The 15,323-nt window shown below is 29.5% G+C and overlaps 1 protein-coding gene across 1 annotated transcript in view; it reads left to right on the plus strand.

The window, feature by feature from the left end:
* The window catches only part of LOC106462619 (splicing factor 3B subunit 3-like), a 97,210-nt gene that overhangs the window by 53,791 nt on the left and 28,096 nt on the right, over positions 1-15,323 (plus strand). Inside the window, 5 exon segments of the mRNA XM_013922561.2 lie at positions 1,534-1,685; positions 2,864-3,019; positions 9,017-9,172; positions 12,037-12,168; positions 12,543-12,665. Coding sequence (XP_013778015.1) covers positions 1,534-1,685; positions 2,864-3,019; positions 9,017-9,172; positions 12,037-12,168; positions 12,543-12,665 — 719 coding nt within the window.

Genomic DNA, 15,323 nt, shown 5'->3' on the forward strand with positions numbered 1-15,323 from the left:
GTATATATATATATATATACCCACACATTTCAAATAACCCAAAAAATAATAAATTGCTATATCATTACCATAAAATTCCACTATAATAATTAAGCTGTATTTGGGTCTAAAAAATATGAAATTTCAAGCTCACTAAAGACTCGCCTTATGAACATGAAGATCTGTGTCGAAAGGACATAATGACAGCATCACACTTGAAAATGGATGAGAAAGCCACTAGGGGGACATACTGGGCTTCCGGTTGGTTATTCACATGTCATATACAAAATTAAGTGTATACAAGGGACCATTTCCAAAAATGGAAAGAGGAGAGCGGGCCACTGTGTTTGATTGCATACATGAGTGACATCTCAGCAAATAGAAAAGATATGAGGTTTTTATTTTATATTCTAGCTTATTAATATCAGGAATATGAGTTTCTAATTCATGCAAAACTAAAGACTTTGTATTTTAAACATCACAAACATCTAATTTGAACCAGTGCTGTATGTAGTTTCATGTTACAATTTGAAGTCATTCTAGAAAGAAAGAAAAAGGGTAATCTGTTTTGAGATAGAGTAGAGAAAATAACAGATAAACTATAAAGTTTTACTGAAAAAAAACTTTTGAAATGCGGTTTTGGGGATTACACAGAAGAAATTTGTGATTTTTTTTTAGATGAGGAAAAGTATTTATATTTTAACATGAAAATTACTTTGCACATGGACTATTCAAAACAAATACTTAATATATTCATATATTCAAATCTTTATTTTATAGGCAACATGTGAAAAGAAAAAAGGCATGAGAAAAATATTGCTTAACAAACCTCAAGACTTAACAATAATAAAATTTGATATTTTGCATGTGAAAACATTGTTTACTGAGAATATGCCAAATTTCGTTAATGTATGCTTACTAATTTAAAAGTTATAGCATGAAAACTATAACAAGCACAAAATAGTTATGAGGTCGATCCTTTAGCTATTTTTTATAATTTTTATTTAAGCCACCTTTACATCTATTTTAAAAGAGCTTTATATTTTAATTTTGTTTCTCTGTGTTAGAGATTTTGTTTATAAACAGTAATGTTTTCATCAGATTCCTTAATTTTGTTGTCTCCATCTGTTTGCATATGCTATATGTTTTGTTCAGTTCAAGTGACTATTGTTATTTTTATACGTAAACAATTACATAGTTATATTTCTGCTTGTTCACTATAGGCAACAAAACTTGTATAGGAAATTGTTTACATTTGAATTTACTGAAATACATGGGTAAAAATGACAAAGAAATACAAATTTTCTTATTAGTTAATTTGTTTCTATTTTGAATGTTTGTGTTCATGTTACATTAAGTAGTTTTATTTTTGAGATAGGGGGGTTGTGCTTGGAGAGGAGATTCATTTATTCATCTGATGCAGTAGCCAGAGACATATTTTCTAAAAAAGAAAGGCATTTATTTTAATCTATTCAGTTTTTGAACTTAATGATTTTAGTGTTTGTATTTATAGAAGTTAAGTAAATGAAATCTTTTTTTTTTTTCTCCTTTTAGATGAATTTGATGCCTACATTATTGTATCTTTCGTCAATGCCACCCTTGTATTATCTATTGGTGAAACGGTAGAAGAAGTGACAGATTCTGGGTTTCTTGGTACCACCCCAACCTTGTCCTGTGCTCAGATTGGAGATGATGCTTTAGTTCAAGTAGGTTTATACTTATGTGCAAGTTATGAATTTTAATTTAATTTGATAAAGTACCTAGGAGAGGTTTTATGTACCAGTAATTCTTATATTTTTATTGTTTTATTGCCCTTTGAACATTGTCTAACTAATAATCTGGTCACACAAGCTGTAAATCACTCAGCGAAGGTGTGGCTCACATTACCCTATCAAATTACATAATGCATAGATCTGCTTGCGAGCATACCTTGTGAACATTTTTTTTTCTTTATTCTACTTAATTTAACCTAAAGTTTCTAATTTTTACATTTTAGTTAATTACTTTTATAATAATAAATAAAGAATACACATGAATAACAAGAAATGTAGTACTTAAATGGGTCATATTCTGTTTTTTGTTATTGTTTATGTCGTCTGTCAGTGGAACTTAACACTAATTTTTTTATAATAATGGTACTACTGCACTAAATAATTTTTTGTTTAATTAAATAATGCAATTAAGAACACAGAATGTTTTTGTTTAGATTTGAGGGCTCTAATATCAAAAGTAAAACTATCACATGCTGATCAACATCCAGATAACTATTACCATCCCATTTAGTTGTGATTTGATACATATCTTTCTACGTTTGTAATAATTAACACTGAAACATTTGATCCTGTCTGTAGAGTTCAGGTGGTAGACAGTTTCCTAACATAAACATGCTTATTTTGAAAACAATGTTTTAAAATACTTGAAATGGTTAGATAACTTAAACTTAAGCATTTTTCATTATTTCTTTCTGTTATCTCTAAGGAAGTTTAAAAGAAATTATTGAATGGAAACTTTCACAAACCTATATGTAATCTATTATAATAATCTACATTGGCAATGACTGAATTCTTTTTTTTTTTTTTAATATTTTGTATATCTCCAATAATTTATACAAGTTATTGAGATCAAAGTCTCAGCAAAAATATTCTATATGAGGTTTTTTATTTCTTACATCTTAATCAACTATTTTAAATTTCTGATTCTTTATGAGGTTTTTAGAAGAGAGAATGTAATTTTCCATGTCTCGAAACTTGTTCTAAGTTGAAACCTACGTTCTTTTTTCTGTGTATCTGTTGGTTCAGTTTTCTATATGGTATTTAAAATACAGCTATTTCATTGTGTGAAATTAAGATTTCATGTGTTGCCAATTTGTGTCTTTTAATTTCAGATCTACCCAGATGGCATACGTCACATTCGAGCAGATAAACGTGTGAATGAATGGCGTACACCAGGGAAGAAAACCATTGTTAAATGTGCAGTAAACCAGAGACAAGTTGTTATAGCTCTTACTGGAGGTGAACTTGTTTACTTTGAAATGGATCCAGTAAGTTTCAGTGCAAAAGGTTAAAGGATGCAGTAGAGTATTGTTTAGTTCCATAGCTGTTGCTAAATAGTGGATATGAAGTACCATATTTAATATATTTTTCATCTATGGATAGTGTTAAAACTATTTTGGACTATTTTATAAGTGTTTTTCAGTTTGTTTAAAACTTTCGTATTCTATGATTGCTATGTTATAATGTACAGAATGATAGTACATACAAACAAGGACTGAAAATTATTTCTTAAAAATTTGCACATTTTTTTTTAGTAGAAATTATTTTTTTAGTTATCATTTCATGTTTAATTAATGAGTATACTTTTAGTGTTATTGTTCCTTTTGGCTTCTACAGAACTGTACCCTATAGGCTTCTACACCATTTACATAAAACACTTAATTTTTTAACTCCATAAAAGTTTTACTTATTAATCAGTGTCTTATTCAGACTTTTAATGTCTTTCTTTTTACTTTCAGGTCTGGTTTCCATTTTTTTTCTTGTATTTATACATGCAGTTTCCATGAAAATCATATTAACCCTCTTGCTGTGGACAGGTCAACACACTGCTTTAGAAAGTGATTTCTGAAATTTAATTGAACAACATTATTATCATTTTATACCTCGTGAAAATTTTATTTTTCTCTCTTCTACTTAATTTAACCTAAAGTTTCTAATTTTTACATTTTAGTTAATTACTTTTATAATAATAAATAAAGAATACACATGAATAACAAGAAATTTAGTACTTGCGTGGGTCATATTCTGTTGTTTTGTATGTCGACTTTCAGTGAAACTTAACACTACTTTTTATAATAATGGTACTACTGCACTAAATACTTTTTTGTTTAATTAAATAATGCACCTAAGAACACAGAATAATAACATGTAAAAAGCAGACAATATCCTATAGCAATCATAATTTTTCTGGCATTCTATGTGATAAAAGCCATTAAAAATTCAGCTAAGCTGATGTGTTTCCTGTTAGAGTAAAGTTTTGACTGTAAGTGAAATAGAAATTCTCTGTACAGAAAACAACATAATATAGTACGTCATTTGATAATTAACAATGTATTAAATATCAGAGAGAACTATTGGTAATTTGTGAAAGAGAGGATGTGACAGGTGGGCATGGCAAGAAGGGTCTCATTTTATAGTTTATGACTCTGTAACCAAATAAAAATTGAAGGTGTAAAAAATTTGCATTGCCTGAGTAATAACAGTATTATAATGAGTAACTTACATTAAATTTCATACTTCTCAGAGGAGTGGTAAATAAACTTGAGAATTTTGAATGTAATTCAGTAAAACTTTGTGACATAAGCAGAAAAGGATGCCTGTATGGAAAGAATTTTGCAAACCTACCAGTGTAGCCCTGCCCACTACTCATTGTTTTCAAAACTCTCGTTGGCTCAAACCTACTTCTCTTAAGTACATATTTGTAACCAATAGAAAGAGCAATTCCAAACTGACAGTCATTTGTAATTGATTTGAAGGGGAAATTTGCAAATTTACTGGAAATGTGAAGTCTCTAGACTAAATTATTGCTCGGAACAGAAATTACATATTTTTTTTAACCCACGTATAATTTGATAATTTTTTTGGTTTTCTAAAATGCATCTTTGAAATCTATAAAAATTTGTCTTCCATTTGAGAGACTAAATGAGGCTTAGCAAGTACAATGTGTGAGTACAAGTTAATTTTGTAATATTTTAAGTACTAGAAATATTTTTGTTATGTTTTAAAAAAAATGAAGCATTTATAAGTAAATAGCAATAATATGTATACATGTTCATAAGCATTTACACATGTTGTGCACCCATACAGCTTGATTCCGACCACCCTGGAAAAAAAACTGACATTGGATTGGTCTGGACTTTGTACTGTGAACAAGCTGATTAATCCTCTCCCACTGTGTTCTCTGAGCTGGGATTACAATAAATTCTTTGGGAAAGTTCTGGTAACTGTGCAGCACAAACTTATTTGCTATCAACGGTGTTGTATTACGTTGTCACTAAACATTAATGGCAGGAGCAGTAATTCATTACTTTATGTTTGGAAGGTTTCTACTTTAGCCACTAACAATAAAATACATAGGAAATAGATGACAAAAGGATAGTAGTAAAAACTCTCTGAGGTACTTTGAACTTTGTGGTCAATACTAAAGAGATGGAACAGTAGTATTTTGTATTTTTCAACCTTTAAAGTGTTATGGTGGTTATGCCAAAATTTTTTAAAAGTTCACATTCAAAATCTAATTTCCAATAGAAAATGTATGTAGCACTAATTATTTGAAGCTACTTACATTAGTACTGAATTTAATATACATATATTTCTGAGAGAAAGCATACAGCTCAGTTTCTTTTAAGTTAAGCAGAATTAACAACTTTGGCTTTTATAATGCTTTGCACACTGCCTGTCCTGCTGACACAAATCACTTAAAAAGAAAAGCAACTTTTGTTATATATATTATATAAATAACAAGCCTTTTAAATGTGTACACTTTAAACACATACTGTAATTTACCAAATATAATGTGCAATCTAATGGTCATGAACAAAAAGAGTTAAATTTGCATTATCACCATAAATATTATGCACCTAGACTTCTGCAATACTGCAGTCAAAGTAACCCTTTGATGATATGAATTTTAGGGTGTCTGTCCATGTAATCTCTGATTGCTCATTCACAGTAGTGCTTGCTGTCTTTGTAATTGCAGCCGATGAATAAATAGTCATAATGTTAAGAGTATCTGCAAAATCACTAAAAGTGAGTTTGCTTTAGTGCTTCCTATGTAGACAAGTTGCACCAACTATTTAAGGATAATGATTTGGACTCAGAATTTGATGAAGGTTTAACCCAAAATGATTTGTTGTATTAAATATCAAATGTAATGTAGTGATAATTAGGTTTGTATTTATAAATGTGTGTGTAAATAGATCTTAAAAATCACAAGACTTAGCTTTTTGATCATTTTATTTAAAAAATTGTGTTTAAAAGATATGAAAATGAAAAACATGAGACAATTCTCACTTATGTCTTAGAAACAAATAGAATTAACCCTATCGCCACAGGCATCCTTTACTGAGGTTTTAGTGTCTTACATTCAACATTTTATTAAACTACTTTTTGTTTATGTTATACCAATTTGTATAGCATAAAATCATAGCTAATAATCCATATTTTAATATTATATAAGTTCTAAATTCTTAATTTGAAATGGCAATATATAAAAATATCCTGAATTCCCCCTTGTGTGAGAAGTGTGACACATTTTCTCTAGACATCCCCTCTTCTCTATTTTATTTACTACCCATCCAATAAGTACAAAATGTAACGTAATTACTTGTTGTAAAATCATCACTGCTCAGACAAACCATAATTTATATAGCCTTCAATTTTGTTTGGTTGCAGAGCCATCAAATAGAAAGTCAGACCACTCTTGCCACACCCACCTGCCATATCCTTTCTTTCATGAGTTGTTAATAGTTCTCTCTTACATTTAATACTATATTCTATATTATTTATAACCAACAGAAAGCCAAAGTTTTCATCTATGAATGACATATTGTATTATGTTGTTTTTTGTACAGAAAAATGCTAATTTCTCTTTCAGTATAAGCTTTGTTCTCATGGTAAACACATCAACTAACTTGGATGAATTTGAAACAGCTTTTATTGCATAGTTAGAAAGCCAGTAATATTGTGATAGTTATAGAATAGAGTTAGGGTAGAGAAAATAACAGATATAATATATAGTTTTACTGAAAAACATTTGAAATGTGTTTAGGAGGTTTTATAGATTACACAAATCAAATACTCGATATATTTATGGATGTATCTTTTTTTAGTTTATTAAAAAATACTTAACTATCAAATATGATTTTTTTGTATGTAAAAGACTTGTGATGTTTACTGAAAGTCTGCCAAATTTTGTGAAGATATACGTACTATATTAAAAATTACTAGTATCAAGATTATAAAGACTAAATGAGTACAAAGTGGTCATGTGGTCAGTCAAATCAACCGAGCCCATGTTGAGGGAGTTAATAAAATGTACCATTAAAAGCCACATTTTTAGTAAAGTTTGCATTATCTTTCACAATGCGTGTCAGAAATGATGGTCTGGACTGGCAGAAAAATAACATTTAGATTTGTTACCATATATGGACCCTAACTTCTAGAAACAATTTTAGTGAAAGAATTGCATATTCAAAATCTTTATGGTAGTATAATTATAAAATCTATTTTATTTACTGTTTTTATACTATATTTGTGTGTCTTAATAACCACATGACATATGCCAGAAAACTTTTCACTAATTTAATGCTCAGATACCTGATTTAAGCAGAGTGGGAGATTATAAACCATCATTGTGTTCTCTGAGAGTTTGGTTATGAAAGTCAGTTTTGACTGTAAACTGAATAACTTGTTTTTATATTCATGTTTTTCATTGTTGAAATGTCAGGACTGAACTCCAATTTCATGCTACTCTGGCAGCACTTCTACACCCCTTATGACAACAGATACAACAAATGTGTTAGAAAATAACTACTCCAAGTAAATATAATAAGCTCAGGTGTTCAAACATGCCTTAAAATAAAACACTAAAAACCAAATTGGATAGGTTCTTGGTAGCTTTACACATGATTAGGGAGTGAAAATGGTTAATTGATAAATATTATACCCAATTTTAGTTTTTAATTTAGTGATTTGATGAGCAATAATATGAACTCTGATGATACAAAACTTGTACAATAAGTATTTTAAACACAATAGCACATTTATAATCCAATCAAAAACACCTTGGGTGTGAAAAAAAGGTGCAACCAAAAAAAAAAAAAAGGGAATTGGGCATGTGACTTAAAGGAATGAAATCAAAATTGGCAGTCAAACTGACAGCTACACTTAGAGCATTGATAAGAATTTTCCACAAATATTCATTCCTTAGTTAGCCAGGTCATGTTTTTTGTTCAACTTGAGGCAAAATGGTGTTTTTAATTAGATATCATGACTTTATGTCAATGCAGACCACATCAGGTAAGAAAGTGACACTTGATAGTAACCAACATTAGCTTTAGGATTGCAACCCTATTATTTGGAAAAAACCTATACTCTACAGAACCAACCAGATTCTTTAAAATATATGGTGGTAGTTTTCTTCTCCAAAACAGTGTTAATAACTTCCTTTACTGTAACGCCATGGAAACTAAATTTAGCAGTTTCTTGTCATCACTCGCATGCAATCAGTATAGCCATTTTAAGCATAATTATTTAAGCTGATATAACATGATGTTAAAACACTTTAATTAGGAGAATTTCATAAAATTTAGCAAATTTGTGCTTAAAAGTTGGCAATGAATAATACCCATCCACCTGTATGATTCTTTTGGAAGCTGCTAATCGAGTTTGCTTGGCCTAACCAATACTTATGTATCTTTCACCTTATAGTTTTGCTGCTCTAAATCAGCAAATGACAACAACTAAAGACAGTTCACCTTTAATCTTAGGGTAAGCTGTAGTAGAAATTTCAGACCAATAGCTCATAGGAGTGCAAAAAAATGTTGGTCAAATTTAGCAGTTTTTGTTGAATAACTTTGCAAATGTGGCTCATATTTAGACCAAAGTAGACAACTAATAATCTTATGTATTTCTTAGTGGATTGCCTTGAAACTTACTATGTGAAGTAAGAGTCCAGTAGAAAACATCTATGAAAATATGTGATAGTTTGGATTAACTCCTGTTAATAATGCACACTGTGTCCAGTAGGTTATTTTGGCTGCACAACACACTCCCATGGATCTTGATGTTTTATTTCATTGAGTAAATCAAGTGTTTTTATGTGTTTCTGACAAGATGTGAATAAACTGAGTTATTGTTGTGTTCCAAGAAGGATAATATATAGCTGTGTTTGTTTTTCTTGCAGAGCTATTTATTTTGTTGTTGTTTTTCAAGCTTGTAAATGACAGTTTTTGATAACAAGAATAATGTTTTTATCATTATAGACAGGACAGTTAAATGAATACACAGATAGAAAAGAAATGTCAGCTGATGTGATCTGTATGGCACTTGCAGGAGTACCGGCAGGAGAACAACGTTCAAGGTTTCTGGCTGTTGGCTTAGCTGATAATACTGTTAGGGTGATTTCACTTGATCCTTCTGTAAGTAGTCTTTCATTTCTTCACTATGTCCTAACATTAATCATGTGTGTACTGGATGATATTTGTGTGATATTCTTGTGGTTCTCATAGAACCTGGTGTTGTGTACATAGACAGTTTTATTCCATAGGCTAATAGTTACTTATGGCTGTTCTGTCATGTATAGGTTGTAGTGAAATTTCATGTGTGACTCTTCTGACTTGTATTCTTAACTCATTCTGTATTGTACAAACATACATAACCCCTCTCTAGAACACACTGCCATGAAAGGTTAGAATTTTGTACCACCATGGAGAAATGGTATTCCCCCTTCAAACTTTCCAAAGTTACCAGTTTCATACAAGTAATGAAATATTAAAATACACATCTTTTTGTTTTTAATGTGTATTTAAAGATACATCTGACACTGGAAGAGTTGTTTATCTCTCACTGTAGCAGTGAAAGATTTAATAAACTGAAAGTAATTTGTTAAAATCCAAGGGTTAGTTGGTATTGAAACATAAGTATTCAAAAGTAAGCTGTATAAAATTTAATATTATGAAAACTTCCTACTATTTATGAAGGATATTCTAAGACAAAACATTTACACCTTGCATTAGCTTCCTTCTTGCCATACTTTATATTCCCACCATATTTATTCCAAGAAACTGTATGGGTATACTTGGATAAGAGTTTTTTGCACTGAATCCAATGACATATGACTTGTAAGGACTTTCTTTGATAAAATGTACAATAAATCATTAAAATGTAAAACCAGTTTTATTTCTTTTTCCTGGATTCCTGGGATACAAAATACTTGATTCTGAAAGGGATAAAACCCTTCTTTATAAGGGTTAGAGAAGTTAAAAAACATTAATTGCATCATGCCGTCTAAGCTGTTTTTTTACATTAAATACAGGCCATCAAATAACAGTGAAGTCCCACTCAAATTGAGTATAATATAATTATACAGGTAGTTCACAGCATTATTATACCTGGTTGCTATTGTTTTTGTTTTTTTTCTGGTAAAGTCTTTTTTGACTTTAATATTTTGGTAAATTCCTATTCAGTTCATATAAGCCTTAGTCATCTTATGAATTTAAAGTAGTAGTTATTCACTATCATGTGCACTGTTGGATATCAAATTCCAACTTTTATTTCAACAATTATTTTACTATAAAATAGTGTACAATTGATAATGTGTAGTTAAGCAACACTTAACTAGTCTAATTCTTAAAGAAAAAGTTTGAACTTTGATTTCTGTGCAGCTCCTAGGATTAATACCAGTAAACAATGCACTGATCATTTTTTTTTTGGAAATTTGCTTCCCATTACAAAGTATACATTTATAGTTTCTCAAAAATTGCCATTCCTTTGAAAGAGACTTATTTATATTTTTTTCTAATGAAAGTTTTCATTTTCTACCAGTAATTTTATTTCTGCAACCTTATGTGGCACCTTTTATGATGTCACAGCAAGTGGGTTGGACAGTATAGAACTAATGACTAAAAAAAACAATTAGATAGAAAACACTCTTGTCTATCTATGTTAATTTGAATTAAATAAAGTAGATTAAGCAGTTATTTATGGTTTCTGAGAAAAGTCAGTAACTAGAAGAAATTCCCATAGGGGAGAATATGGGATTCTAATATGCAGTTAACAATACTTAGGCACAAACCTAGAAGATTTTATAGTTTCTTTAGAAAAGTACAGGAATATTCTTCTATGAAGAGACACCAGGCAAGGATGGTTAGGGTTAGTGAGTATCATAAGCTAGGGGTTTGTGATTACAAACTATTCAGATGTCACAAAATCTTTTTTATCGTGTGTATTAGTAAAGTTATTGTTGCTCAAACAACAAGAACTCCTTAGTTATTGAAAACAAATAATAATTATTAGACAGAGATTTTGCTTAATAAAAATATAGTTGAAAAAATATCTTCTGTATTAGTGTTGGCCTAGGATACAAGTTGTGTTTCTACCAGTTAGTACTTTTACCCTTCATCAGTGTTTTATGCAATTTTTGTGATTTCATAACTTCTTTGATGGGTAAAGATAAGTAACAAATATAAATACCTAATGAAAATCATAGAAATTGAAACTAATTTGATGTATGAAATATTTTTCTGATCCATAGTAATACTAAAGTTTTAATTTTAGAAGTTCTTGGTTGTATAAAATGATGCTTTCTGATCAGTGTTAATAAAAAATACAGTTTTATTTCTTTCTCTCATATTTTCAGTCATTGCATTCATTGTATGTCAGAAATTATATGAACAGACAATTAAATGGGTTTGCTAACACAATTTCTAACTTTATTAAAAAAATAAAACTTGAATAAATTAACAGTATTTTAGGCACAAAATAAAAACAGAACAGAATCTCAAAGGCAAAAGGAAGTATTCTATTGTTTTTAAAAACTGTGTTTCACAAATAAATTTCTAAAGGTTCACAACCTACCTAAATCAATTATACTTTTTTTTATAGCAGAAACTAGATATTATAATAAAGTGTGTTATCAAATTTCATGCAGTTTAGTTAGGTATTTTAAGTGTGAGAACAAAAAGAGGCATAAGAAGAGTAAATATTTTTTTGAAAGATTATGATGATTCTTTTCTCTCTCTATTTTTGAAAAATATTAATAATTTTGAGAAAGCTACTTGGTTTTCATAATTCCTGTTTATTTATTAAATATTGAGGTTTTAAAAGGAAGGATTTAGTTTTGCAACAGTATGATTTATTGTATTTTTTTTTGTACTCTTTAATGTAAAAAGGATCTTGGAGTAAGAAATGAGTTATAGTTATATTACTCTATATAGTAAATAGATTTTGTGTTAAATTGTGAAGTTGGACCTGTTTTTGCATTTTGGTTTTTCGATTTTCACAGGACTGCTTGTCCCCTCTGAGTCTTCAGGCCCTGCCTGATACACCAGAATCGCTGTCCATAGTAGAGATGGGTGGGTCTGAGGGTGGAGGAGAATCACTGCAGGGAATGTTGTATTTGAATATTGGACTACAGGTAAGTGCCACTCACAACATCCAGTTTATACTGTGTTACAAATTATTTGGTTAAGAATCTTGGTTAACATCACTGCAGGATTAAGTTTTCCAGGCGTTCAAAAAATTTAAAGAATTATTCTTGAAGGTGCAGGTAGAAAATTTTGTAAAAGGTATTTGTTAAAATTATTAAGTAGAAATTCTTATTTTCAAGATTTAAAGATAGTTATTTTACATTTTAAAACTTTTTTAGCTGTGTTACAGAGAAAATTAACCACATCAAAAAATAAATTAGAAATCTAACGTACAGGACATACATCTTTCTTTATTTGTACATGTGCAAAACTTGTTAATGTCATCATTTTATTCCAATAATCTGTAATTATTTTTCTACAGAATGGTGTACTTTTGCGAACAGTCCTTGACCAAGTAACAGGAGATTTGTCAGACACTCGAACTCGCTACTTGGGCTCTAAACCAGTGAAGCTTTTTAAAGTTAGAATGCAAGGCACTGATGCAGTAAGTGAATGGTTTAATTTCATAATACATTAGTGTACTGATCACTTTGACATATTCATAATCCTGTATTCTGTGTTGAGGTGTATAATTAGTTTCTCTTGTTTGTACCTTCCCTATAAAAAAAAGCTGTTTTAAAGGTTTAAGTGGTTGTTGCAGCTCATGGTTTCAGTGCTGTGAATAGCATTATATTTTGTGAGCCACAGTGGATTTAGTGCTGTATAATTGTTCGTTTCTGTCCACAATAATGATGGTTTTAGTTACTAGAGTGATATCAGATTGTGCCTTTCACCTCCTTTTGTTCTTATGGTTGTAGGAGATTTCTGTGCAGTTAAATTTTAATTCTAGGTATATAATGATGGCTTTGTATTTATTTTCTGCATATGTAAAGTGATTAAGTATAAATTATCTTAGAATGGTAGCTTTGTATTCAGTTTCTGCCCTATATAATATATATAGTGATTCAGCAATAACATGTTTGTGGTATTACATCACAGTAACCATGATAGTAATATAAATCTTGTCTTAATTTAACAACCATAATACAGGTTCCCAATAAGATGAATGTGTATAATAACATTTGAACTACAATTTTTTTATGCTTCTATAGAATATGCATTTAGTCAATGTGTTAGTAGTTGGCAGAAGCTTGTATTTTTTCATGGTTGTAAAATTTACCTCAAATATTTGACTTTTTATCCATGTGCATACATTAGAAAAGTGAACTTAAAGAATGAAAATTATTTGTTAAATTTACAGTGAGATAAAGAATGTGCAGAAAAAATTCCTTAGATTTTTTGTTCCATGATACTTTCCAGATAAGGTTATCAATTCTAAAGTCTTAATAAGAGTTTTTCATTTTTTAGATTCTGCCATTGAATTAGTTTATTTATTTTATCATTAAAGGGGTACTTTTTTTATATTGAGCTACTACCATTGTTTTTTACTTTCTATGTGTATTTGATATTGTTCAGTCATTATAACTCTTCATTGTTCTAGAATGTTCTGTACTGACTTGTGAAAACTATGTAAGCTACTTTTACTTCTGGGTTGTAAACACTATTTTCAGTCCATGAATAAATACTGTATAGATGTATGTTCAAGTATAATGAACGTATATACAAAATTCTTTACACTATGGAGATCATAGTTGTATCTTGAACACTATACAGTTCTCTTCTTGTCAAAAGTCCCCTTAGGCCTAATCAATTGCTTTAGAATTCAGTTGACAAGTCAAACTATTTTTCTCTATTTCTTATGCTATAGTATCCATATATAATTCAGTTATGCTGTCGCATGAGTTATCACAGTTGCATCCTGTATTTCCAATAATTGTGTGCTTTTTTGTCAAAGTCCACATAGGCTTTCACTCCTATGATGGTTAACTTTATGTTTCTGACTTTTTCTTTCACCAAACTTCTCCTTCCCATGACTTTTTACTAACTCTCTGTTTACGCTCGTCTAATCATCATTATTTATACATCCATCACTTAGGCCTTCTAGAAATCTGTATCTTCAACATCAGTGAATTACAAACAAAATAAATTCATTAATAATATTACCTACACTAAACAGTTTTTTATACCTGACAGCTATAGATTTTGAATTTTGTTTTTGCTAGTTCTTAAACTTGTATATACATTCAATCAAATTTAATCTTTTTTTTCAAGTTAGCTCTTCCATTATGTGCTTGGTGGAATCCACTCAGCTCATAACCACTAAAGTATATGTACTAAAGATAGTGTATGCATATCTTTACAAAATTTTGCAGGTTATTAATAAACATCAGGTTTTTAAATTAAGTATTAAGATTTTTTAATTAAAGATTTTTGCATAGAAAATTTTCTTTCAGAATGTTGAGTATCCAACATGCAAATTAATATTGATTTTAAGATTAAAAATGCTTTTGTACATCAGAACATTTTCAAAATTCACATGTGAAATCTTTATAACCTCTAGATAATTAGCAAATTGTTCTTAGAAAAAACTTTATATTTTGTCTGTTGTTTTCACTATTGTATCTGTATGGGTTGGTTCGATTTGACAAACTTTGTGACCTCCATAAATAATTAGGATATAAATTAAATTTTTTTTGCTTTAGAGTGACTACAAATTATAACACAAACACAAATGTTTAGTCTAAATAGCTTAAATTTCATAACATTATTCATTTATATATATTTATTATTTTTATTATATCACCCTTTCAGCCGTGCGGGGCTAACATTATAGAACTTAGTAGTTGCAATGACACAGTGCACTCATGTTACTGTATCCAAGAGTATACAACTGGCCTTGACAAAGTAACTTATCTTGGCTGTGTTCTAGTGGACTAGTATTTTGTAAAATATGGTCATATTTAATTTTTAATACATTATATATGTATATACATTATTACTACTTAAAATATATTGTTAAATTTCAGTTATTTTTCTTAAAACATAGAACAGTAGAAAAAGAATTATAGAAAATAATTATCTCTTCTAGTTACAAACTTTGAACTTGTTTACTGCTTGCTGTAGGTTGCTAAGCCTTATCAAATTTCACATGTGGAGGATGTTAAAACGAAAAATTTTTTATCAGGTTTTATATATACATTTTGAAATAACCAAAAATCATAAATTACTATATCAATACCATAGAATTCCACTATAATTTATC

Source organism: Limulus polyphemus, unplaced genomic scaffold (genome assembly GCF_000517525.1).
Source record: "Limulus polyphemus unplaced genomic scaffold, Limulus_polyphemus-2.1.2 Scaffold1209, whole genome shotgun sequence".
NCBI lineage: Eukaryota > Metazoa > Arthropoda > Merostomata > Xiphosura > Limulidae > Limulus > Limulus polyphemus.